This window comes from Erinaceus europaeus, unplaced genomic scaffold, assembly GCF_950295315.1.
Source record: "Erinaceus europaeus unplaced genomic scaffold, mEriEur2.1 scaffold_765, whole genome shotgun sequence".
Lineage (NCBI taxonomy): Eukaryota > Metazoa > Chordata > Mammalia > Eulipotyphla > Erinaceidae > Erinaceus > Erinaceus europaeus.
Window position 1 is genome coordinate 1 of NW_026647529.1, and position 23793 is coordinate 23793.

The window sequence follows — 23793 nt, forward strand, 5'->3', positions numbered from 1 at the left end:
CCTGCAGACCTGCTTCACCGTCTGTGAAGCGACTCCCCTGCAGGTGGGGAGCTGGGGGCTCTAACCAAGATCCTTACGCCGGTCCTTGCGCTTCATGCCATGTGTGCTTAACCTGCTGCACTAATGCCCGACTTCCCACTCTCATATGTTTTTATCTTTATTTCTCTTAGTCAGCAATCCATTTCCAATCCCATCACCCTCTGATTCAGCATCCCAGAATGACCCAAAACCAAAACCTAATTGACCAAGAATCCTCAGGAAACACAAAGGGGACATTCCATAAACTTCCCCTTGCACTTGATTTAAACTCAAACTCTCAGTTCACCTTGTGGTGAGTCAGGCAAAGGAGATGAAGAGGTAGGGAGACAGGGTCTAGAACACACCCCTGGGAAAGGCCCTGCTGCCATCTGGATTCCCTCCAGCTCCAAAGAAGTCAAGTGCTGGGCAGAGATGCATACCTTCTTCAGAAGAGAGAAGAGTCACACACATACTTACCGTGATTTTGCTGGCTTGGTTGAGGGCTTCAACCCAGTCTTTTAGATCTTTCTGGTCATTGGCTTGAAGAAAATATCTCTGAGAGAGGGCATTGATGACTAAAAAAAAGTTATGGGAGAGAAGAAAGAAAAACTCAGCTCAGACTATACACAACATACCAAAAAAAAAAAAAAAGTTCTCCACAAAATTAAGGTGCTTCAAGAAGCATAAAAAAATGATCCCCCCACAAAACAGGTGAAGACATTTCCCAGGGAATTAATATTTTTTTGTTTAAATATTTGGGAAGCAGCAGGCTACAAGGGCTCTCTATGTTTTTAATATTTTATTTTTTTAATTTATGATACAGACAGAAATTGAGAGGGGGACAGGAGATGTAAATGGAGAGAAAGAGAGAGAGAAAGACAGAGAGAGAGAGAAAGAGAGAGAGAGAGAGAGAGAGACCTGCAGCACTACCTCACTACTTATAAAGCTTTCCCCCCTACAGGCAGGGACCAGGGACTTGAACCCAGGTCCTATCACACTAACATATACACTCAACCAGATGCATCACCACAAGACCCTGGTTGGTTGTTCCATTAGTTAAAAAAAAATGCATCTGACAACAACCTGCTATCAACAAGACACATGCTTGATTTATATTTAAGAGATATGAAGAATTTATAGTCCTGATGCTATTATATATAGTTTTGAAGCCAGTGAATCTTGTTTCCGCTGATATAACTAGTCTGGGCTAGGAGTCTTGTCTATAGTAGGAAAAAGGAACAAAGCTTGCCTACGATCTAATCTGTGACTTTGACCTCATTTTCAACCTGTTCTTTCCTCTCAGCACAGCACTACACTACACTACACTACACTACACTACACTACACTACACTACACTACACTACACTACACTACGTAAGCAATGTACTTCTGGGTACCTCTCTCTCTCTCTCTCTCTCTCTCTGTCTATCTGCTGACCACAAAATGTTGAGCAGTTTTTTGGCTTAGCAATAATATTTGAAAGACATGGGTCTCCATACAAGTTTGAACCAACTTGAATTAGGAAGAGAGGACAGCTCAAGAGACCTCTTTATTCTCCTAACATAAGTAAGTCTGTGCTATAGGAAGTGAGCATCATGAGGGAGGGCATCAAACTCATTAGTTCATTCATTCTTTTTTTTTTTTTAATCTTTATTTATTTATTGGATACAGACTGCCTGAAATAGAAGGAAGGGGGTGATACAGAGGGAGAGAGACAGAGAGACATTTGCAACACTGTTTCACCACTTGCAAAGCTTTCCCCCTGCAGGTGGGGGCTGGGGGCTTGAACCCAGATCCTTGTTGTGCACTCAACCAGGTGTGATACTGCCCAGCCCCAGTTCATTCATTCTTTCAACAAATATATATATTGATGACCCACTATGTGCCAGGAACCACTCTCTATGCTGAGGACATAGAATTTAGAGCAGATGAATATTCTCAGCCTAAATGGAGCTAGTATTCAGAATCAAGAGAGAGAGACAAGAGAAGCAACTGGCTAGCATGTGCTTACAGCACTTGTTACAATATTAAGAACAGAATGAAAGCTGAATAAATACTGATGATTCAATGACTCCAGGCATCTGGTGAGTGTCTGCTTCCTACATTACACCCCAACATGGTCACTTATTTAGTAACACTGGAATTTTCAACATGATCGACCCTTTCTACTAGCCACTTGCTGATATTACCACCCCCTCTGGACTCCCCAAAATCCACACTTTTTTTTCTGAGCACACCATTATTCAGCTATGTGATGAGGGTTTCTAGAAACATCTAGCTGACACCTTGTACCTTGCCCTTCAGTGTCAAACAGCTTAGCACATAGCTGGTCCCTGCACCTCTGTCTTATGAATCTAGTCTTCGCAGTGAAACCAAGGAAAGTAGCAGTTGAGGCCAAGAAGTATCTCTGTGACTTAAGGCATTCATCCACACAGGGTTTAAGTCACATGGAATCACAGGACTACTTTCACACAAAAGAGGAAGTTGCTATAGAAATGTCCGGAAAACCCACCCTCAGTACTTACCAAAGCAAAATGGAGTTTTTGGTTTCTGCTTTGGGGTAGCTATGCTCACCTAAATGAAAAAGAAAAGAATCATGAATATAGTCCTAATAATGCCATAAAACATTTCCCCCATTTTTTAATTATAAAATATTTCGTATGTAAAGAAGATCAAGTAATAGGATGGGGATAGCTCAGTAGGTAAAACACTGAATTTGTATCCCTGAGGTCCAGGGTTTAATCCCCAACACATCATATGCCAGAGTGGTATTTTGTGGTATCTCTCTCTTCCTCATAAGTGGCCTGGGAGATGGCTCAGTGGCTACAGCAGTGTTCCAACAAGCATGAGATCACATGTTCTCTTTTTAATTTTATTTATTTATTTTTGCCTTCTTGGTTATCACTGGGGCTTTGTGCTTACACTACAAATCCACTGCCCCTAGCAACCTTTTTTTTTTTTTTTACCTTGGACAGGACAGAGAGAAATTGAGAGAGATGGGGGTGGGGGTGGGGGGGAGACAGACACCTGAAGATCTGCTCTACCACTTGTGAAGTGGCCCCCCTGTAGGTGGGGAGCCAGGGGCTCAAACCAGGATCCTTGCTTGGGTCCTTGTGCTTTGTACTATGTGCACTTAACCCAGTGTGTCACTGCCTGCCCCCCGCCCCCCGCCCTCGTCAAGTTCTATCTCCAGCATCACATGTGCCAGAGTGATGCCCTGGTTCTCTCTCTTTGCTCTATCATAAATAAATATTGTTTTTAAAAAGAAGAATATATATAACATACACACAAACACTGTATTAATGAAAAAGAGAAGGAAAGAGGTAATTAGAGCATCATGTGATGCCAGGAATTGAACTCAGAACCTCATATTTGAGAGTCTAATAATTTACCCAGTGTGACACCTCCTGGGTCACTATATGCAAAACATCTTTAAGAATAATAGTTAAATGGAGGGCCTACAAAATAGTTCACTTGGATAGAGTGCTGCTTTGTTAAGTTATGCTTTTTCAATCCTACCCCTCACATATATATATATATATATATATATATATGTATGTATGTATGTATGTCAAACAGTAGTTCACCTCACTCACTCAGAGTAAAGGAAAGGGACTCATGTTCCATCATATGCCTACCAAGACTAAGTGAGGGTCCTTGAATCTCCCTGGAGCAAGCCTCCCACATTGTGTTAGGAATTTGTAAGGAGGCAATCACCTCCCCCAGGACACCGGCAAAGAACCATTCACACATCACCATGTGTCCTCCCACAGAAATAATTCTCTCCACCCCTCTCTGGCCTCTTGCATTCTCTTACATGTTCTCACCTAGGGGCTTTGAGGGCTTTTGCTATGGCAGGGGGAGTTACAAGGGAAGCCAGTAGCTGAAAGAAAACCTCAGGTCAAAATCAAAGTCTCTTCAGGGTTCTCAGTGGCCATGGGGTGCATAATGACAGACCCACCAGTCTGTCTGGGTCCTTGTCCTAGTTAGTTATTTCTGTAGAACTGCTCAGATTCCTCATCAAAATTAATATTATCCCACATACTCAAGATGGGAACTAGTGGAATGACCTATAAAAAGATCAAAGGCTGGCTTTGGCGCCAGAAGTTCCAGCTCAAATCCCAAGTGTCCCAGTGTGTGCCCCCCACCCCCCCACCCCCGTTTCCTACAAACAGGGGTAACAGTATGATGGTACAAGTGAGGTTTATAAGCCATCCTGTCACACACAAGCTATGCAATCAAGGAGGAAATATTCATAGCTTCTGACATCTTGTTTCCTTTGAATTCCCACTCTGCACATAAACATAGGCAGTGCCATGCTCACTGTTATGGGTACATTACTGCAAGTCCTGGGAGTTGGGCGGTAGCACAGGGGATTAATCACATGTGCCGCGAAGCGCAAGGACTGGCTTAAGGGTCCTGGTTCGATCCCCCGGCTCCCCACCTGCAGGGGAGTCACTTCACAAGTGGTGAAGCAGGTCTGCAGGTGTCTGTCTTCCTCTCCTCTCTCCATTTCTCTCTGTCCTATCTAACAATGATGACATCAATAAGAACAGCAATAATAATTACAACAACAATAAAAAAAAACCAGGGCAGCAAAAGGGAAAAACAAAGAAAAAAAAAACATTACTGCAAGTCTGTGCAGTTTCATGGGAGCCTACAAAATTGCATGAGATTTGGGGGAAAGAAATGCAGGCCTCTGATTCATAAGACAAATATAGACAGCACCACTAAACCAGAGCTGAGTAATTCTCTGATCTTTCTGCGCCTTTCTCACTGCATCTCTCTCATTAAAATAAAATAGTAAAAGAAAACAAACAAACAAAAATATGGAACCCTCAACATTAATAAATATTTCATTAGCAATTTGGGATGCAGCACAGTGGATAAAGTATTGGACTTCCAAACATGAAGTCTTGAGTTCAATTCCCAGCATCATATGTGCCAAGAACACTCTGGGATGTTTTTCTCTCTTCTCTTCTCTTCTCTTCTCTTCTCTTCTCTTCTCTTCTCTTCTCTTCTCTCTCTCTCTCTCTCCTTCTTTTTTCTCATAAATAAATCTTTAAAATAAATAAAAGTGGATATTTCATTTAATATCCATAGAACATATCAACCCCTTGGACATGTATTTTTTTATTAGTGATTTAATATTGGTTTACTCTGACAAGTGTTTAACTAAAGGCCTACAAGATGCCACATTAAGTCAATTTCATTAATGTTTCAATTAACCAGTCACAAAAATGTCACCGCATTTGAAAATAACTAGCTCCTTCTATTTTCTTAGTTCACAAGATGTGAGCTGATGTGCAAGACAGCTGCCAAGAAATCAGAGCCAATTCCGAAATAAATGGGTGATTCATTTGGCCATGTGTGTGACCCAGGGTCAAGCCTGGCCCCCGCTGCATTGAAGGAAGTCTTAGTATTATGGTAGCTCTCTCTTTTGATCCCAAGCTCTGTCACTCTCTCTCTTTCTCCCTCCCTCCCTCTCTCTTCCCATCGCTATCCCTATATCTCTCCCTCTCTCCCTCTCTCTAAAAAATTTAAGTGAGACTGCAGTGGTACACCTGACAGAGCATACATATTACAATATCCAAGCGTCTGGACTCAAGCCCCATGTCCCCACCAGCAGGAGAGAAGCTTCACGAGTAATGATGAAGCAGGGCTGCAGGTGTCTCTCTCCCCCTCTCTACCTCCCTCTTCCATCTCAATTATTCTCTGTCTCTAGCCAATAAATAAATTAAATAATAATATTTAAAAAATTTACTCAGGGTGGAAGTAGATAGCATAATGGTTATGCAAAGAGACTCTCATGCCTGAGGCTCCAAAGCCTCAGGTTCAATCCCCTGCACAACTATAAGCTAGAGCTGAGCAGTGCCCTGGTTAGAAAAAAAAAAAAACTCATTACTAAATCATTCCAAAAGTGAAATGATTCAAATCCTTTCCAGTATTTATATCCAAACAATTATACTTAGTAGGGATATGAACACATTCTGCTATGTTTATTATGATGTGAGGTGGAGGTAAGAATGCCTATAACCACCTTTCATTTTCTTTCCTTTCTTTTCTCCACCAGGGTGATCACTGGGGCTCAGTGCCTGCACTGTGAATCCACCACTCCCAGCAGCCATTCTTTCATATTTTCTCTTTCTTTTATTTGCTGGAGCAGAGAAATAAAGAGGGAGTAGGAAGAGAGAGGAAAAGAAAAAAAGAGAAGCTGGGGGTTGAATTGCTATCTGGAAAATGGCATGCATGGTATGCAATAGTTTTATTGTATTTTACTGTCGACTGTAAACCTTTAATCCCCTCATAAAGAAATTTAAAAGAAAAGAAAAAAGAGAAGCATCTGCTCACTGCTTCAACACCAATGAAGCTTTCCCCCTCTTTAGGTAGGGAAAGGAGACTTGAACCCAGGCCCTCAAGCATGGTAACTGTGCACCCAACTGAGTGTACCACCACTCCACCTCTTATTTATTTATTTATTTATTTATTTATTTGCCTCCAGGGTTATTGCTGGGGCTCGGTGCCTGCACCATGAATCCACTGCTCCTGGAGGCCTTTTTTCCCCTTCTGTTGCCCTTGTTATCATTGTTGTGATTGATATTGTTGTCACTGCTGTTGGATAGGACAGAGAGAAATTGAGAGAGGAGGGGAAGACAGAGAGGGGGAGAGAAAGACAAACAAACACCTGCAGACCTGCTTCATCACTTATGAAGTGACTTCCCCCCTGCAGGTGGAGATCTGGGGGCTCAGACCAGGATCTTTAAGCTGGTCCTTGTGCTTTATGTCATGTGCACTTAACCTGCTGCACTACTGCCCAACTCCCTGATTTTTCATCTTTTAAAGAATAATTTCTTTTAACTGAGAGACCACAGTACTTCTCTGCCATTTTATACAGTTGGAGAAGTAATATCTTATACATACAAGGCATGTGCTGTACCACTGAGTCACCTCCTTAGCTCCTGGGGAAAAAAATATGTGTGTGTATACATATACACATATACATGTATATATTTCAAAAGACAGCCTAGGAGAGGCCCCAGTGCCACTGTGGTAGACAAGAGGCTGGAAAGAACCTGGGAGCTCCTGCATGTAGGTCCTATGTGCTACCACTGAACTATCCAGTCCTTGAACATCTTTAAATCATCCTGGAAAATCATTTAACCAAAGATAAACCCACGTGTCTTGAGTTCAGATACAGAGTCCTCAAATTTAGTCATGTCTTCATGATTTCAGGATGCAGAATCCTTCACCTCCAGAATCCAATATGCACCGCAGAGCCATGATTGCCTGGTCTGGCCCCTGAGCCATCTGTGTTTTCTGGGTTCCAGGCCCTTGGACTATAGTGACCTGCTTTATATCTGCTTTACCTGCTTATATCTGATGTTCTGATCTGCTGGTGATTCGTTTTCAGTTCTGTCTCTGGATACCCCCTTTCCTGAGGGGCTCAGCCACCACCTAGTCCCCCCAGAAACTGACACTAGTCCTGCCCTTGCTTCATGGATCATCACAATCACCGCAGAGCTGGTTGGTCTTCAGAAACTACTCATCTTGTAGCTTCCCTTCTACCTTCAGTTTTTGAGTGGCATCAAAAAGCTGGGCACTGTGAACCCTCTCTATTAGGATGTTTGTCCTTTCTCCCAGAAAAGAAGGAACAAGCACACAGGCAGGTGCTTTTCATCTAGGTTGGATGACAGTCCGCGAGTCCATGTTGACCACCATTTATCAGCAGCCTGCACTGTAAGATTGCTCACTATGTGTTTTTTACAGAAACTCAATCTCAAATATATCTGCTAGGGGTTGCCTGCCTTTCTTTCTTTTTTAAAAAATATTTTTATTTTTTTATTATTTATTTATTCATTTTCCTTTTTTGTTGCCCTTGTTGTTTTATTGTTGTAGTTATTATTATTGTTGTTATTGATGTTGTCATTGTTGGACAGGACAGAGAGAAATGGAGAGAGGAGGGGGAGACAGGGAGGGGGAGAAAAAGATAAGACACCTGCAGACCTGCTTCACCACCTGTGAAGCGACTCCCCTGCAGGTGGGGAGCTATGGGCTTGAACCAGGATCCTTATGCCGGTCCTTGTGCTTTGTGCCACCTGTGCTTAACCACTGTGCTACTGCCCAACTCCCTCTTTTTCTTTCTTTCTTTCGTTTTCTTTTTCTTTCTTTCTTTCTCTTTTTCTTTCTTTTTCTTTCATCCTTTCTTTACTCCTATCTATATATTTACTCTGTTTTCAGTCCTAGCTCTATGCATGATTTCTTGCAGGCCTAGCTGTAACCTATAATCTGCTTCATCCCTTTTGATTTACTACAGGCAGAATGTTGGCTAAGCAGCTTCTTGCTGAACTGAGTATCTATTCTCATTCTCCTCCTATAGCTTGGTTAGCAAGGCTAAGCCCCTCAATCTTTGCTGAGCTTCCTAATTCACAAAGTCCTGCTGGTCTCTTCTTATACTCAAAGAATGGTATCCTCCCCCACCTCCTGTTGTGTTCCTTGAAAGAAAGACCAAGGTAGGAACCTCATTTACCATAGAGAGGTAGTTCTGGCTTCCCCACTGACATCCTGGTGGCCACAGAAATAGAACGCCTCCTCCTTTAGAGGTGTAACCTTACTCATTCCTAGTCCTGCCTCATTCTGGTGATCAGACTGGGGGGAAGGAAATCATAGAGAGTGAGAAGATATGCTGTACTAGACTCACCTCCCCAGCCCAAAAGAGAGACAGAGAGACAGAGAGACAGAGAGAGAGGATGGAGAGGTATCACTGAGTCTGGAGAGAACAGCCAAGTGCAATCATTTACATGACTTGATGTCATCAGCTGAGTAGCTGCACAAGAGGGGTTGGCCAGCAGGCCCTGAATGAGCAGCAGCAAAAGGAAGTCAATGACATAAAGGAGAAATTGGCGTAGGTCACTCAGAGAATGACATAGATGAGGTTGTACCATAGCTCAACAGTCTCAGGAACTTGCTCTTATCAGATCAAAAACAGACCACAGGAGCTATAAACTCCTGGGTGTACTGCTAACTGGCACCACCTGGAAGTAGGGTAAGGGCCTTGTGGCAAAAGCAACAGCAACAGAACAAGTTTCCTTGAGCTCTGGTGCAGCCCTGCCCCAGTGTGCAGACTGATGCTGGTTAGTGTAGAGGGATCCAGAACAAGGGAAGAAACCATTTCTACAGAGGCTGGTTAGAAGTTTTTACTGACTACTTGTTTTTATTTATCTAAATTTTGTTCTGTTTTCTTTCTGGGCTTCACTGCTCTGGGCTGACTTTTTTTTTAGATGAAATAAAGAGACAGAGAGAGAGAGAAAGAAAAAAGAGGAGAAGACACCACAGCACTGAAGTTTCCCCGGTGCACTGGAAGGCCAGGCAAAGTAGATGCACTCCCAGGTGAGTTATCTTGCCAGACCAAGGTTTCTAATGGTGGCCTCTGGATCTGATTCAAAGGGTCAGTGAGTCCTAGAACTCCAGGGGAAAATAAAGGTATATTATATACGTAAGTGGAAAACAGGTCCACATTTTTCATCAGACTCTCAAAAGGATACATAACCCTTCTCCTCTAAAGAAAATGTTTGGAACCACTATTCCAGGAAGGTCTTCCCTGTAAGCTGAAGGCAAGGCCTTGATGAAGTGATGCCGGGGCTGGTATAGTAAGGGCTGTCTGTGAAAGAGAATGGTCGTCAGGCAAAATGGGAAGAAGGTGGCACTAAAGGCCATCTTCAGTTATTTCCTTCTCTGACTATGAAATGGTTCCCATTTCCATCAAAGGCTTGGATGACATTAAGTGGAGAATTTTCATCACTCTGAAGCATTCAATCTTTGCAACACTAGCCCTCAAGAAACAGCTGTGGGAGGCAGGGGATAGCTCAGCCAGAGCAGGTTCAAGGTCCTAAGTTCAGGTCCTGGCCATCACATAAGCATTCCATAGATGGTAGAACTGCATTGTGGTGTCTCTCCCTCTCACCTCTATTTTCTAGTCTCTAAAATGTGCATGCATAAGGCCCTGGGTATTTCTTGGGTGAGAGAGAGAGAGAGAGGAAGAGAGAGAGAGAGAGAGAGAGGAAGAAAGGGAGAGAGAAAGAAAGGGAGAGAGAAAGAGAGAAAGAGAAAGGAGAGAGAGAGAAAGAAGGAAGGAAGAGCCTGAACAGAAGACAGAAAGACCATACACAGACCACGAGCCAGGTGAAACCAGTTAAACACTTTAATCTAGAGGCCTGGAGATGATTCACCCAGTACAGCACACGTTACCATACATGACAATTCAGGTTCAAGCTTTTAATCCCCACCAGCAAGGGGAAAGCTTCACTAGTGATGGAGCAGTGCTGCAAGTGTCTCTCCATTTCTGTCTCTCTCTCTCTCTCCATATATATGCCACAGGGTAGGGGGGTAGGAAACTTTACTATGGGAAGGAAGACCTACGAGCTCAAAAAGAAAAGTTTGCAATGTTGCATTTGATCCCAGTACTGTGGCTGAATGTTTTTGTTTTTTTTTTTTGAGGGAAACCCCTGCTTTCTGGCATTAGGTCAGGCAAGAGTTAAAGGACCTGAACCCAGTGTAACATGGTCTAGTACCAGCTGTGGATTTTGTAATAAAACCCATCCAAGCCTGCCTCTCCCACAAAGAGCTGAAAGGCAGACCCATCCTTTGTCAATGAAGCAACTTTGAAAATTCTCAAAACATTTCTCTGTGTGACACATACACAAAGATTTGATGAGTCCCCATCCAATATACAGTTTTCCCTCACACCCTATCATGCAGGAGGGAGGTTGGAGTTTTCATATCATTAAGGTTCTCTGTCCTCAATCTGAGAGCAGGGGCAGAGAATTCTCCTCCATGAATTCTTTCTCAAAACTCCCTGAGAGATAATCTCATGAGCTATAGCAAGACAAGACAAGACGAGGAAGGAGAGGACCCAGGTCCCAGGACTGCCAGGTCTGGGCGGCAGCCTGGTTTCTCATCACACGGCATGCACCCCTTGCCCACAGCTGTGCTGGTGAAGCCTTCAGAGGCCATCCTCGTTCCCCGAGGCCACCATCTTCTCTCTCTAATCTACTCAGACAACTGCCCTGCATCTTTTGTGCCTGGACACACCTCTGTCCACCAACTCTGCTGCCAGTTCCATCAGGCTTTCTGCCTCCAGACTCGTCCACTGACCAGGGACTCCCAAAGCTCAGTATAAACAGGACCCAGGGGCCAGGCTGTAGTGCACCTGGTTAAACACATATATTATAGTGCACAAAGACCTAGGTTCAAGGTCCCAGTCTCCACCAGCAGGAGGAAGCTTCACAAGCTGTGAAATAGGCTGCAAGTCTATTTGTCTGTCTCTCTCTTTATCCCTTACCCTCTCTCCCTCTCCTCCCCTTTCCTTATCAATTCATCTCTCTATCCAAAATAAATATAAAGAAATTTAAAAAAAAAACAGGACTCAAAAGTCACTGAGATTAGAGCATTTGCCCAGCTCATTTCATCTCAACCCCCAGAGGGGAGAGACCTTAGAAGCGAAGCGGAAGGAGAAGTCCCCGAGAGGCCTGAAGTGAGGGGGGTGTGCAGCAAACAGGACTTCCGGAACCTCAGTGCAGGCCAGGCACACCTGGCTCTACACACTGCACACAGAGTTCCTTTTTTGCATTCTTAAATGCACATCCTTTTTTGGTTTTGTTTTTAAAGAACCTCTATTTTTAAAATTATATTTATTTAATGAGAGACATATATAGAGAGAGACCAGAACACAACTCAGTTCTGGCATATGGTGGTGAATCTGGGATCTCAGAGCCTTAGGCATGAAAGTCCTTGGCATATATTATCTCCTCCCTACCTCACCCTCCTTTCTTTTTCTTGTCCTTTAAAGATTTATTTTTATACACACACACACAGACACACACACACACACACAGCAGACAGGCATATGCAATGTCAAGGATTGAACCGGGGGCCACTCCTTTGCAAGTCCTTTATTCTACCCACTGAATCTCCTCCCCAACTGCCCCCCAGTTGTTTCTTTGTTTGTTTTGTTTTGTTTTTTAATGTCTGATACATCACATGGCAGTACTGGTACATGCTCCAGGCACAAGTTGATAAGAAGTTGAACTCAGATGCTAAGTGCAGCCTTCACCAACCAGCCCTTGGCTTCACTCCCCAAGTCCCAGCATGGAAGAGGATAAGGGAAAGGCCTGTCCTCCTGCTAGCCAGACTCTGCAGCAAGTTATCTGGCTGCCGCATCATTTCCTCATACATCAAAGGAAGTTCGGAAGCATTCTTAGCATCCCCTCTGCAGTAATCCTATCTAGGTGACTGATTAAATGCCAGTACAGTCTCCAGCTCATTGTGACCTACTCCTGTTTACTTGGGGAGGATATTATTTTCTTCCATTTTATGGGGGGAGGTTAATGGTTTACAGTATGGTTGTTGACAAACAGGTACATTAATACCCCAAGACCCTCTTCACACCCTCTCTTCCCCCTTCCTCCCTCAGTATCTTTGGCTTTGGTGTAGTACACTCCACCCAGTCCAAGTTTCAGTTTGTATTTCTTTTTTTTAAAAAAAAAGTGTTTATTTACTTATTTTATTTGATAGGACAGAGAGAAATTGAGGAGGGCAGATAGAAAGAGATAAAGAAAGATACCTGCAGCACTGCTTCATCATTTGTGAAGATTCCCCCTCTGCAAATGGCAAAGACTTGCTTGTCTCTCTCCCTTACCCTGTCTCCCTTTCTCACCCCTTCCTTATCAATTTCTCCCTCTATATACAATATAAATAATATGGTAATATGTGTATTCAACTAGGTGTGCTACTGCCTAAGCCCCATGAGACTTGTTTCTTAAATCCCTCCTATAGTTGAGATCATCCTGTTATGGACAGCACAGGCACAGGAGATCTAGAATCCTGAATAGCCAGAACATGGACACTTTGTTTCATCACATGTTATCACATGTTCCCATATGCCAGTGGGGAGAACTTAAAGGAAGCACCAGGAAATGGTAGTGGGGAAGTTTTTAGAAGTACCTTGATGTGGAACGCCTTGACCCCTGTCAGAGGAGTTTTAGTAAGATAACCACACCTGGTGATCTCAGCAGACTAATGTGAAGCTAGCCCAGGTATGTCATAGATTGGCATATAAGAAAAGGTCAAATGCACATATTCTGGCCATATTCTCTTTTGGCCCTCATGGGACTCTTTCCCCACAAGCTGTCTTTGCACCTTAAATATCACTTTTACATAATTTCTACCTCATGTCTTTGTTAATAAAGAACTTTAAACTTCGCACACCTGATCATAGAGTATCTTGTAATTATTTCAAGAAGGTGCCATGACAGAAGTTCTGGGGAGTAAACTGGAGGTCCTCAGTGGTTCCATGGGCCTAACCTGCTTCCCTCCAACAATTGGGTATTTATCCTTCTCTCTCTCTTTCTCTCTCTCTTTCTCTCTCATGACAAATGAGCAACTAAGAAAGCTATGGTATGGGAGTCGGTCAGTAGCACAGTGGGTTAAGCACATGTGGTGTGAAGTGCAAGGACCAGCGTTAAGGATCCCGGTTCAAGCCCCTGGCTGCCCACCTGCAGGGGGGTTCCTTCACAGGCGGTGAAGCAGGTCTGCAGGTGTCTCTCTTTCTCTTCCCCTCTTTGTCTTCCCCTCCTCTCTCCATTTCTTTCTGTCCAATCCAACAACAATGACATCAATAACAACAACTACAATAACAATAAAAAACAAGGGCAACAAAAGGGAAAATAAATATATTTTAAAAAGTACAAAAAAAAAAAGAAAGCTTACACACACACACACACACACACACATACACACACACACACAATGGGAAAGAATCTTTTATAGTTACTGGGTTTTTGTTGTTCTTTTTCTGTTCATTTTGTCCCAGTTACAAAAAGGGATCTGTCCCTACTCCAACTATCACTTACACTGCCATTCAGCAATGGTAATGTAGGGGGGTGAGAGAAGGGTTCCAGGAACCTGGCAACTACATACCTCCTCCCCTAAGACCCCCATCAGCTGTAAGGCCTCCATATACAAAAATGAGGAAGGGGGAGTCCTTTGATGTCCATGCAACAACCCCAAGGGTTTAATCCTTCCTCTTAGTCATACACTGAAGCTACTTAAAGAACAGAAATTCCCAGAGCTCCAGGCCAACATTACCTTTGAGATGTAGGTCAGCTGCAAAGATCCAACGGCTCCGGCCCCAACTGCCAGGTTCTGAAAGACATACATACACATATGATTGATTTTAAGAAAGATGTGATGTGAGGTTACAGAAGCTGTACTAAGAGACCAAAGCTTCAAGTGGAGTGACAGCTCACCCAGCAGGGTGTGCACCTTCCTATACAGGAATACCTAGTTTCTGACCCTAGCATCACATGGGAGCAGCACAGCACAGATACAGGGAGGCATCACAGACAGTGTAGGAGGGGGGTGCTATGGTGATTCGTTTTCTTTCTTTCTTTCTCTCTCTCTCTCTCTTATATAGTTGGAATAAAAAATAACTTTTCTTAATGTCAGTCCTGGAGTGGTGAAATCAAGCATGCATGAGGCCCCAGTGCTGAGAGAGAGAGAGAGAGAGAGAGAGAGAGATTCTAGTTCTTTTGGTGTCACTCACTGACTTTGCAGTCACTTACCCATTCTTTGGCTCACTTTCTTGTCCTGTTCAAAAAACAAAAGGTCACCATTCTTGCCATAGCTATGTGTTACGTGAGCCTTGACTTTATCTACTGAAGAGAGGTATTCTATTACTAGAATATTATTACTAGTGATATTCTAACCATGGAAAGTGTATGTCTTAAGAGGTGGTACAACGACTATAGTACTGAACTTATAAGCATGAAGTCCCCAGTTCAATCCTCAGTGTTGCATGTTCCAGAATGATATTCTGATATTCTCTCTCTTCCCCTCTCTCTCTCTTTCTCTTGTCATAAATAAATAAGTCATTAAAAAGAAAGAGTAGGGGGCTGGGTGGTAGCGGAGTGGGTTAAGCACATGTGGCGCAAAGCGCAAGTACCTGCGTAAGGATCGCGGTTCAAGCCCCCGGCTCCCCACTTGCTGGGGAGTCGCTTCACAGGCAGTGAAGCAGGTCTGCAGGTGTCTATCTTTCTCTCCCCCTCTGCCTTCCCCTCCTCTCTCCATTTCTCTCTGTCCTATCCAACAACGAATGACATCAACAATAACAATAATAACCACAATAAGGCCACAACAACAAGGACAACAAAAGGGGAGGGACAAAAGAAAGAAAGAGGAGGCATGGTGAGGGTACACCTTGTTGAGCACACATATTACAATGTGCAAGGACCCAGGCTCAAGCCCCTGCGAGGGGAAGCTTCATGAGTGGTAAAGCAGTGTTGCAGGTGTCCTTCTTTGTTTCTCCCTCTTTATCTCCTCCTTCCCTCTCAATTTCTGTTTCTATCCAATAAATATCTTTTTTAAAAAATTAATATTCCATTTATTTCACAGGGATGTTATGAACACAAAACAAAATGTCTGACTATCATAAAATGCCAAGTAAATAGTTTAATAAGGCAATAAGAAATGCACAGGCATCTGTCTGAATAATATTCTACCTTGGCATAATCTCTTTCACTTTTGTCATCATCACTGGGACTTTACCATGACAGGCTGATTCCCCTTCTCTCCGTTCTCACACCCATGTTCAGCAGGGAAGCAATTACAGAAGCCAGACCTTCCACCTTCTGCAACCCACAATGACCTTGGGTCCATACTCCGAGAGGGTTAAAGAATAGGAAAGCTATCAGGAGAGGGGATGGGACACGGAGTACTGGTGGTGGGAATTATGTGGAGTTGTACCCCCTCTTACCCTACAGTTTTGTTAATGTCTCCTTTTTTAAATAAATTTAAAAAATTTTTAAATAAACAAAGAAAGAGAGACAGTAATAGAGGGACAAAGAAAAAGATGCCACAGCCCACAGCACCAAAGCCTCCTTCAGTACAGTGGGAGTCTAGCTCAAACCTGGGTCATGCACATGACAAAGCAAGTGCACGGTCCAAATGAGCTACCTTTCTGGTCCTTTATATAATCTCTTTGTTCTTCTAATTTCTTCATTGTCAAAAACTAGCCAATGAAGACACTGGAATAGTGGCTATGACAGTGATATAATACTTATTTGGTTCTACCACATTGCTGGGAAATTCCTAAAAGTCTTGAAATTCCCTAAGTGATCATGGCAACTTCTGTCATATTAATGAGGTGACTTTGGGGATGTTCCAAGATCGCCTAAGAATGGAGGCTGGTCAGCTAAAGAACCCACCATGGGACTAAAGGGCTGAAGATCTCAGGCTCTCCCTACCCTGCCCCCACCCACTTCCAAGGAAGAAATGAAGCTGGAAATTGAGTTCAATCATCGTAGGTCAATGAATTTACAAATCATACCTATGAAGCCTCTATAACCCCCCCCAAAAGGACAGAACTCAAAGATTTCCAGAGTGATGAAAACAGAATGCCCCCACATGCCACCATGCCAGACCCAAACTCTACACGAACAGAAACTTCTTTGTTAAGCCCTTTGCCCTATGTATTTCTCATCTGACTATTTCTAAGTTATATGCTTTTCTAATAAATGGGTAGGCTAGTAAGGAAAATGCTTCTCTGAGTTCTGTGAATCACTCCTGCAAATTAGCTGAAATGAAGGGAGAGTAGGTCACAGAAACTTCCAATTGATAGTCAGTTGATCAAAAGCACAGGAGGCTTGTGACTGGCACCAGAAGAGATGAGTCCTTAACCTGTGTGATTTGACTCTATTCCAGGTAGGTATACAATTGTAGGGCACCCACTTTATGTCCAAAAACTGCTCTGCATGTGGAAAAAACTTAAACTTTAAAATTTGTAACCAGAGTCATTATATAACATAGAACATAGGGGGGAAAAATCCCAGATTAGAAATCACAGCTATGAAATTTCTCATTTTTAACTTGAAAAATCCACTCCCCTGTGAACCTGAGAACCATCTATATAGCTCTTTAAGACCTCCAACCCTTGCCATAAACTTCAAAGAACAGCCTTGAAATTCTTATTACCTGGGGTCTTTTCACAACAACACAAGAGGTGAATCTTGGAAAACAGGAATTTTGTGAATTTCCTGAAGTTTAGCAGTGAAAGGTTCTGACATTCCAGGAAACTGCCTTTAAGATATTTAACATATTTGATGGTAATAAGTGTACTTCTATGCTCAGTCATCTAAATAAACATACATCATTTTTGAAGCAAATGTATAGATGGCCTATTCGTAAGTGAAAGAATTCACAGAGCCCAGACTCTCTGGAGTGAGTGGTTTAGGAAGGAGGTCCCCCTCTATTGGCTAATGAGGTGGGTGGGATAAGCTAAAAGCTACAGCCCAACTAGCATTTCAAGTATGGATGATTGATTTTCACATTTGTTTTTTCTGGCTACATAGTGACTGTATTTTGTTCATATGTTTTAGGAAAACTCTACTGAGTATAGAGAAACAGGTCGAGTAGCTCCTTAGTCAGGGTCCATAAAGAAAGTCACAGGTCCCCAAGAGGCAGAGAGTAGCTGCCACTGCCTAAGAGGATGAAAAAAACACACCAGCCAAAAGACAGCTCAAGGCAGAGTGAGACTGACAAAGAGGCAGGTGTAGACATGACCTCCAGGGACACAGGAGCCTCAGGCCACTGTAGAAAATAGAGCATCTAACCTACAGGATCCCTCCTTTTACCCTCCTCCTCATTTGATAACTGAGGCAAGTGTCTTACTGAGTGAGGAGATTCATTCAAGGTCACATAACTGGCAGCAGAGCCTGAACTCAGACTTCTTGATTTCTACTCCAGTATCCTGGAACGAGTATGGTATAATTTGAAAAGCCTGAGCAGCTGAATTTTTAGTTACATTACTGCCCTTACATAGAAAACAGGGATAATAAGGCCGTTTCATGGACTCCTTGTGAAAATTACATGAAAATAACAGGGAGGATGCCCAGCACATGGTGGTTCCCATTCCCCACCCGTAATGCTAATTACTAGATGCACATGCCAAGGCTCAGGGATGGCCTTGCACAACTCACTCTCCTCACCCCAAACCATAGCCCAAAGGCCTCCAGAGCCCCATCTTGAATTATGAGTGATGAAGTGGGATTTGGGGAACCATTAGGACACTAACCAAGACGTAATGACAGATAGGAGTTGATCAGATTTCAACTACTTCATCCCCTCCACCCCTCTGGGCTGCTCCACCCACCCTCAGTTTCCTGCCCAGGCCTGGAGTTTTTGCCTTCAGAAAGACACAGGAGAGGTTCTCCAGGCCCACTTACCCCAGGGTACTCCATTTCCCTCATCAACAGGAACCCATGGTGTGCTCTGGGGCTCACATGTACCACCACTCAACCATGAGAAGCCAGGAAAGTATGACAAATGTCTGAAAACACCCAGCCTTCCTCCCCACCCAAGGGAGAAATGAATAACAGAAGCAAACAGCTCCAGGGTCACTGAGGTCTGATCTGAAGTGACAGCTTAATGTCACGCCAATTACTGGACCTAGGAGATTAATGGTGACAGCCAGGGTGGCACCCCTAGGCAAACACTTCCTGGTCAAGGAAAAAGGTGCAACATGCCAGAGGCGAGAAACTCAGGAGCCAGATGTCAAGGACAGGAACATGAAGAGACAGCACTTGGGTCATGGGTTTGGAGTGGCCAGAAGCCATATTCATGCCCTCTCCTCAACAGGTCAGCACTAGAATCCACCTTTTCTACCCTTGCAGTCCATTCCAACCACCGCTATCTCCAGATTCACATACACCAGCCCTTTTCCAAATCTGGTTTACATCAGAACCTCCCAGGAAGCACATTTGTTTTAAAAAGTCCAAGTTCAAACCTCACATGCAAAGCACCAAACAGTAATTAAAGAGAATGTACTCAGAACATGTACTTTTTTGTAAAAGAAAAGTTTTCCAGTGATCCCTAAATAAACCCCAGCTTGAGAACAATTGGTCTAGGGGACAAAATTAAGCCCAAATTCTGTATTCAAGTGTATTTCCCTGCGAGTATCTCTTCTTACTAGATAGAGTGTGAGCACATTGAGAATATAAGTGGAATCATTCCTCTACACAATGAACTTTTTTTTTTAAATGTAGGGTCATGGTCAAATTCAGAAATCTGTGCATGAGCTCTACCACTGAACAATCACCCCAACTACATTTTTATTAATTTTTGTATTTTTTTTAGTACATAAACACCATTCCCACCACCAAAAGACTGTGTCCCATTCCATCCCATCCTGCTTCGCAGGCAGTGAAGCAGGTCTGCAGGTGTCCTTCTCTGCCCTTCTGTCTTCCCCTCCTCTCTCCATTTCTCTCTGTCCTATCCAACAACAATGTCATCAATAGCAATAATGATAACTCCAATAATAAAACAAGGGCAACAAAAGGGAATAAATAAATAAATATTTTTTTAAAAATATATCTTCATGCTGGCAGAGTTCCCAAACCAGTCTGCTAAACTCAGAGCAATACCCAGAAGATCAAAACAACTTCCAATCACTAATAGGGAAACAAGGTTTATTTGAAAGACTTGTTCGTGTTTCAAATTTAGGTGTCACTTGAGTTTGTGGTTCCAAGACCTGGAGCAGGATCCCTGAGAGGCAGAAATAGGTAGAGGAAAAGAAAAAGACCAAGTCCCAACTAAAAGTGGGGCTAAAACCCAGTGAGAGAAATTAAAGAATGAGCTTAAGATAACAGGAAGTATCTGACATGAGAGTATTTGAAATGGACGTAAGTTGGTGGTAAGGCTAATTATCTGGATCTCCTGAGGGAAACTTAACTAATACCCATGTTCATCCCCAGCTTTAACTCAACTGGGTTAGGGTCTGGATACCTGTAGATCGTTCCATTTTGCTACGGGGTTTGAGGACCACTACCACAGACGCTGGATGGCCCCTTTAGCTGATTCTGCACTAGAGAAATAGCAGTTATGGAGAGAGAGGGTCACGCCCAGACACAGCCCAGAGTGACCCTGGATGCTGAGCAAGCCGTAAATGGGAAGGAGGGAGAAAAAGAGCAGGGCAGGGAGCAGGGAAAGGGAAAGGAGATTCCAGGACCACATGGGACTGGCAGCAACTGTGCATAAGGGTAAAAAAAAAAAAAAAAAAAAAAAAAGCAGGTGCAATCTGTACAGTTACGAACTTCTCAGTTTTCTGGAGCATAGGACAGGTTCCTGTTAAATAATCAATGGGTGGGCGCCAGGCTGTGGTACATCTGGTTAAGTGTGCAAGGACTCAGGTTCAAGCCCCTGGCCCCAACCTGCAAGGTAAAGCTTCATGAGTGGTAGTGCAGGGCTGCAAGTGTCTCTCTGTCTCTTTCTATCTCTATCCCCCTCTGCCTACTCAATTTTTCTCTGTCTCTATCTAATAAAAAAAGGAAGGAAGGGAAAAGGAAGGAAAGAAAAAAAAAAGAAGGAAAGGAGAGAGGGAGGGAAGGAGAGGGAGGGAGGCTGGGAGGAAAGAAAGAAGGAAAAATAATAAATGGCCTGGGAAGTGGCACAGTGGTTGAAGTACTGAACTCAAAAATATGAAGTACTGAGTTCAATCCCTCGTATTGCATGTGCCAGAGTGATACTCTGATTTTTCCATAAATAAATAAATAAAGGTTTTATAAAGCCATTGCAAACACTTGATTTTGTTCTGCCTCCAAGGAATTCAAAAAACTTTCTACTCACCATGAGTGGAAAGCAAAAGATTTATCATTTTCCATCACCAAGGAAGACACAGAAGTGCTCACACAGAGATGTGGCATACCTCCCATGGCAAACTTGTTTTTATTCTTAAAAAAAAAAAAAAGACTTTTAAACTTTATTTAATTTGATAGGACAGAGTAAAATTGAGAGGGAAGGGGAATAGAGAGACAGACACCAGCAGCACTGCTTCACCACTTATAAAACTGTACCCCTGCAGGTGGGGACCTAGGAATTGAACTTGGACCTTTGTGCATGGTAACCTTGGTAACCTATGCACTTAACTAGGTGAGCTCCTCCCCACCCCTGACCAGCCCCTCAGACCTTTTTCTTTTCTTTTTTAAAAAACATTATTTCTTGTTGAAATAAAAGGAAATCACCAATGTATCTACTGTGTCCTTTCCCACTGCCTACTGAGAAACAAAGAGCATATGGATGGCTGAACCACAGATTCATAAACTCACAGGCTGTCAGCACTAGGATCTATTGATGCCTCATCATTTTCTGCATACACCCTCTAAGACTCAATTTAGAGCAATGACTTCCTCAAGGAGCCAAATGAAGACAAAATCCTTAAATTGTAATGTTAATCTGGTGCCTTGGTAAGCCACAGCTTGAGACTGAAGTTGGTATATATTTAGAGTCTACTCTGAACCAGACTTGCTGGTAGGTGTTTTTACACATTGCTGTTTATCCCTCAACAGTCCCATTTTATGCCATATATCAGAACACTAAAAATCTACAATAATGGCAATAAAATACCTTCGATCTGTAATATCAATAAATGTCAATGGCCTGAATTCACTTATTAAAAGGCACAGAGTAAGAAGATGGATCAGAAAACACAACCCAGCCATATGCTGTCTGTAGGAATCCCACCTAACTCAACAAGACAAACACAGACTCAAAGTGAAAGGATGGGAAGCTACCATACAAGCCAATGGACCACAAAAAAAAAAAGAAAAGAAAAAAAAAGGAAAAAAAGGGCAGGAACAGCTATGTTCATATCTGACATGAAAAACCTTAAAATAAATACAGTTTAAAAAGATAGGGATGGAAATTATTTAGTGCTTAGAGGATCAGTCAATCAAGAGGACTTAACTATTATTAACATCTATGCACCCAATGAGAAGCCATCTAAATACATCAAACATCTACTGAAAGAGCTACAGCAATATATTAACAGCAACACAGTAATAGTAGGGGACTTCAACACCTCACTCTCTCAACTTGACAGATCATCCAGGCAGAAAAATCAATATAGAAACAAAGGAGCTAAATGAAGAGAAAGATAAACTAGAACTATTGGACATTTTCAGAGTAAAAACAGTGATTTCACCATTTTCAGCCCATCTTGAATGGAACTTGAAGAAATCACGTTAAGTGAAATAAGTCAGGAACAGAAGGATGAATATGGGATGATCTCATTCACAGGCAGAAGTTAAAAAAACAAGATCAGAAGAGAAAACACTAAGTAGAACTTAAACTGGAGTTGGCGTAGTGCATCAAAGTAAAAGACTCCGGGGTGGGTGAGTGAGTGGGTGGGTGAGGGGAGTTCAGGTCCTGGAACAGAATGGCAGAGGACCTAGTGGGGGTTGTATTGTATGAAAAAATGAGAAATGTTATGCATATACAAACTATTGTATTTACTGTCAACTGTGAAACATTAATCCCCCAATAAAGAAATAAAATAAAATATAAAAGGAAATGGGAGTCAGGCGGTAACGCTACAGGTTAAGAGCAGGTGGCGCAAAGCATAAGGACTGGCATAAGGATCCCAGTTCGAGCCCCCCACCCTGGCTCCCCACCTGCTTCACGAGGTGGGGGGGGGTCACTTCACAGGTAGTGAAGCAGGTCTGCAGGTGTCTATCTTTCTCTCCCCCTCTGTCTTCCCTTCCTCTCTCCATTTCTCTCTGTTCTATCCAACAACGAAAACATCAATAATAACTACAATAATAACTACAACAATAAAAACAAGGGCAACAAAAGGGAATAAATAAATAAATTAATTAAAATAAAAGGAAATGTAGAAATAAAAAATAGTCCCATTTTATGGATGGAAAAGATATATTTTTGTACATTGTTACTTAATCCTAATAGTCCCATTTTATAGATGAGACAGTTAAGATCAAGCAGATAGGGCAACTTATCCAAGGTAATATAGGCAATGAGTACTTCAGGACAGTACGGGAACCGAGTCCTTCCCAAATCTCAAATCTCATGCCCACTTCCTATACCCCATGCCACGTCCCATGAGACAACTCTTCAACTGTACCAGACCTGCTCATTATCTACAAGTTGACTATCAATGAAAGGTAAATGCAAGAGCAGGACCAGCAAGATTACACCAAAGAGGCCCTCTATAGTTTCCCAATATGGGTGGGGCAGAAACTAGTCAAACTGGCTTCTGGGATCTAAATTCCAAAAGACCAGGGATCCAGAGAATAGAAGGGAAGAGGGAGAAGGAAGGAGAAGTGCTGTTACCCCCTTCCCTTCCCTTATATCCCTCTGGGGTGCCTAGCAGACAACAAAGAAGACAGTAGGTAGTCAAACCAGCTTCCTGGTTAACCAGTGAGAGGAGGAGGAGAAAAGAAATACACAGGGAAATCCCACAGGTAGGGCCTGAGCCACCATGATTGCCCATCATCAGCTGAAACCACAGTCAGATCCACCACAAGCCCAGAACAGACACGAATTTTCTTTCAGGAAGGACTTGAACAGGAAGGGCGCTGTGATGAGAATAGAAGGAAGCACAATTCCTTTAGCCCCACACTCTACAGCCTTCCTCTTTACCAGCAGGAGAGAATAACCAAAAGGCAAGTAACCACGCTATTCCGAACACTAGGTGACCTGGAACAATAGCTTTACCTGCTGCTTTAGTATCAAACACCTCTCCTCCATGCGACCTGTAGTTAGTTCTACCAGCACTTGATTCTAGCTTAAAGGAAAGTAGACTATCCATAGATACTTTCTTCATTCTCCAGCTGACGAATAGTCGAAATAGAACAGTCATCTCTAACACTGTCCTCTCTTGATCCCCCATCCACCTTGGTGTCATTAGATCTCCCTTTTTATTTTTTTTCTATA

The 23793-nt window shown here is 42.9% G+C and overlaps 1 protein-coding gene across 1 annotated transcript in view; it reads right to left on the bottom strand.

Annotated features, from left to right (window-relative positions):
- Window positions 1-17: 17 nt before the first annotated feature.
- The window catches only part of LOC132536367 (pleckstrin homology domain-containing family A member 2-like), a 48563-nt gene continuing 24787 nt past the window's right edge, over window positions 18-23793 (bottom strand). Inside the window, exons 2-4 of the mRNA XM_060184114.1 lie at window positions 14161-14217; window positions 2544-2592; window positions 18-593 (exon numbers count right to left, since the gene is read on the bottom strand). Coding sequence (XP_060040097.1) covers window positions 373-593; window positions 2544-2592; window positions 14161-14217 — 327 coding nt within the window. The 3' untranslated portion in view covers window positions 18-372. The remainder of the gene's footprint in view (window positions 594-2543; window positions 2593-14160; window positions 14218-23793) is intronic.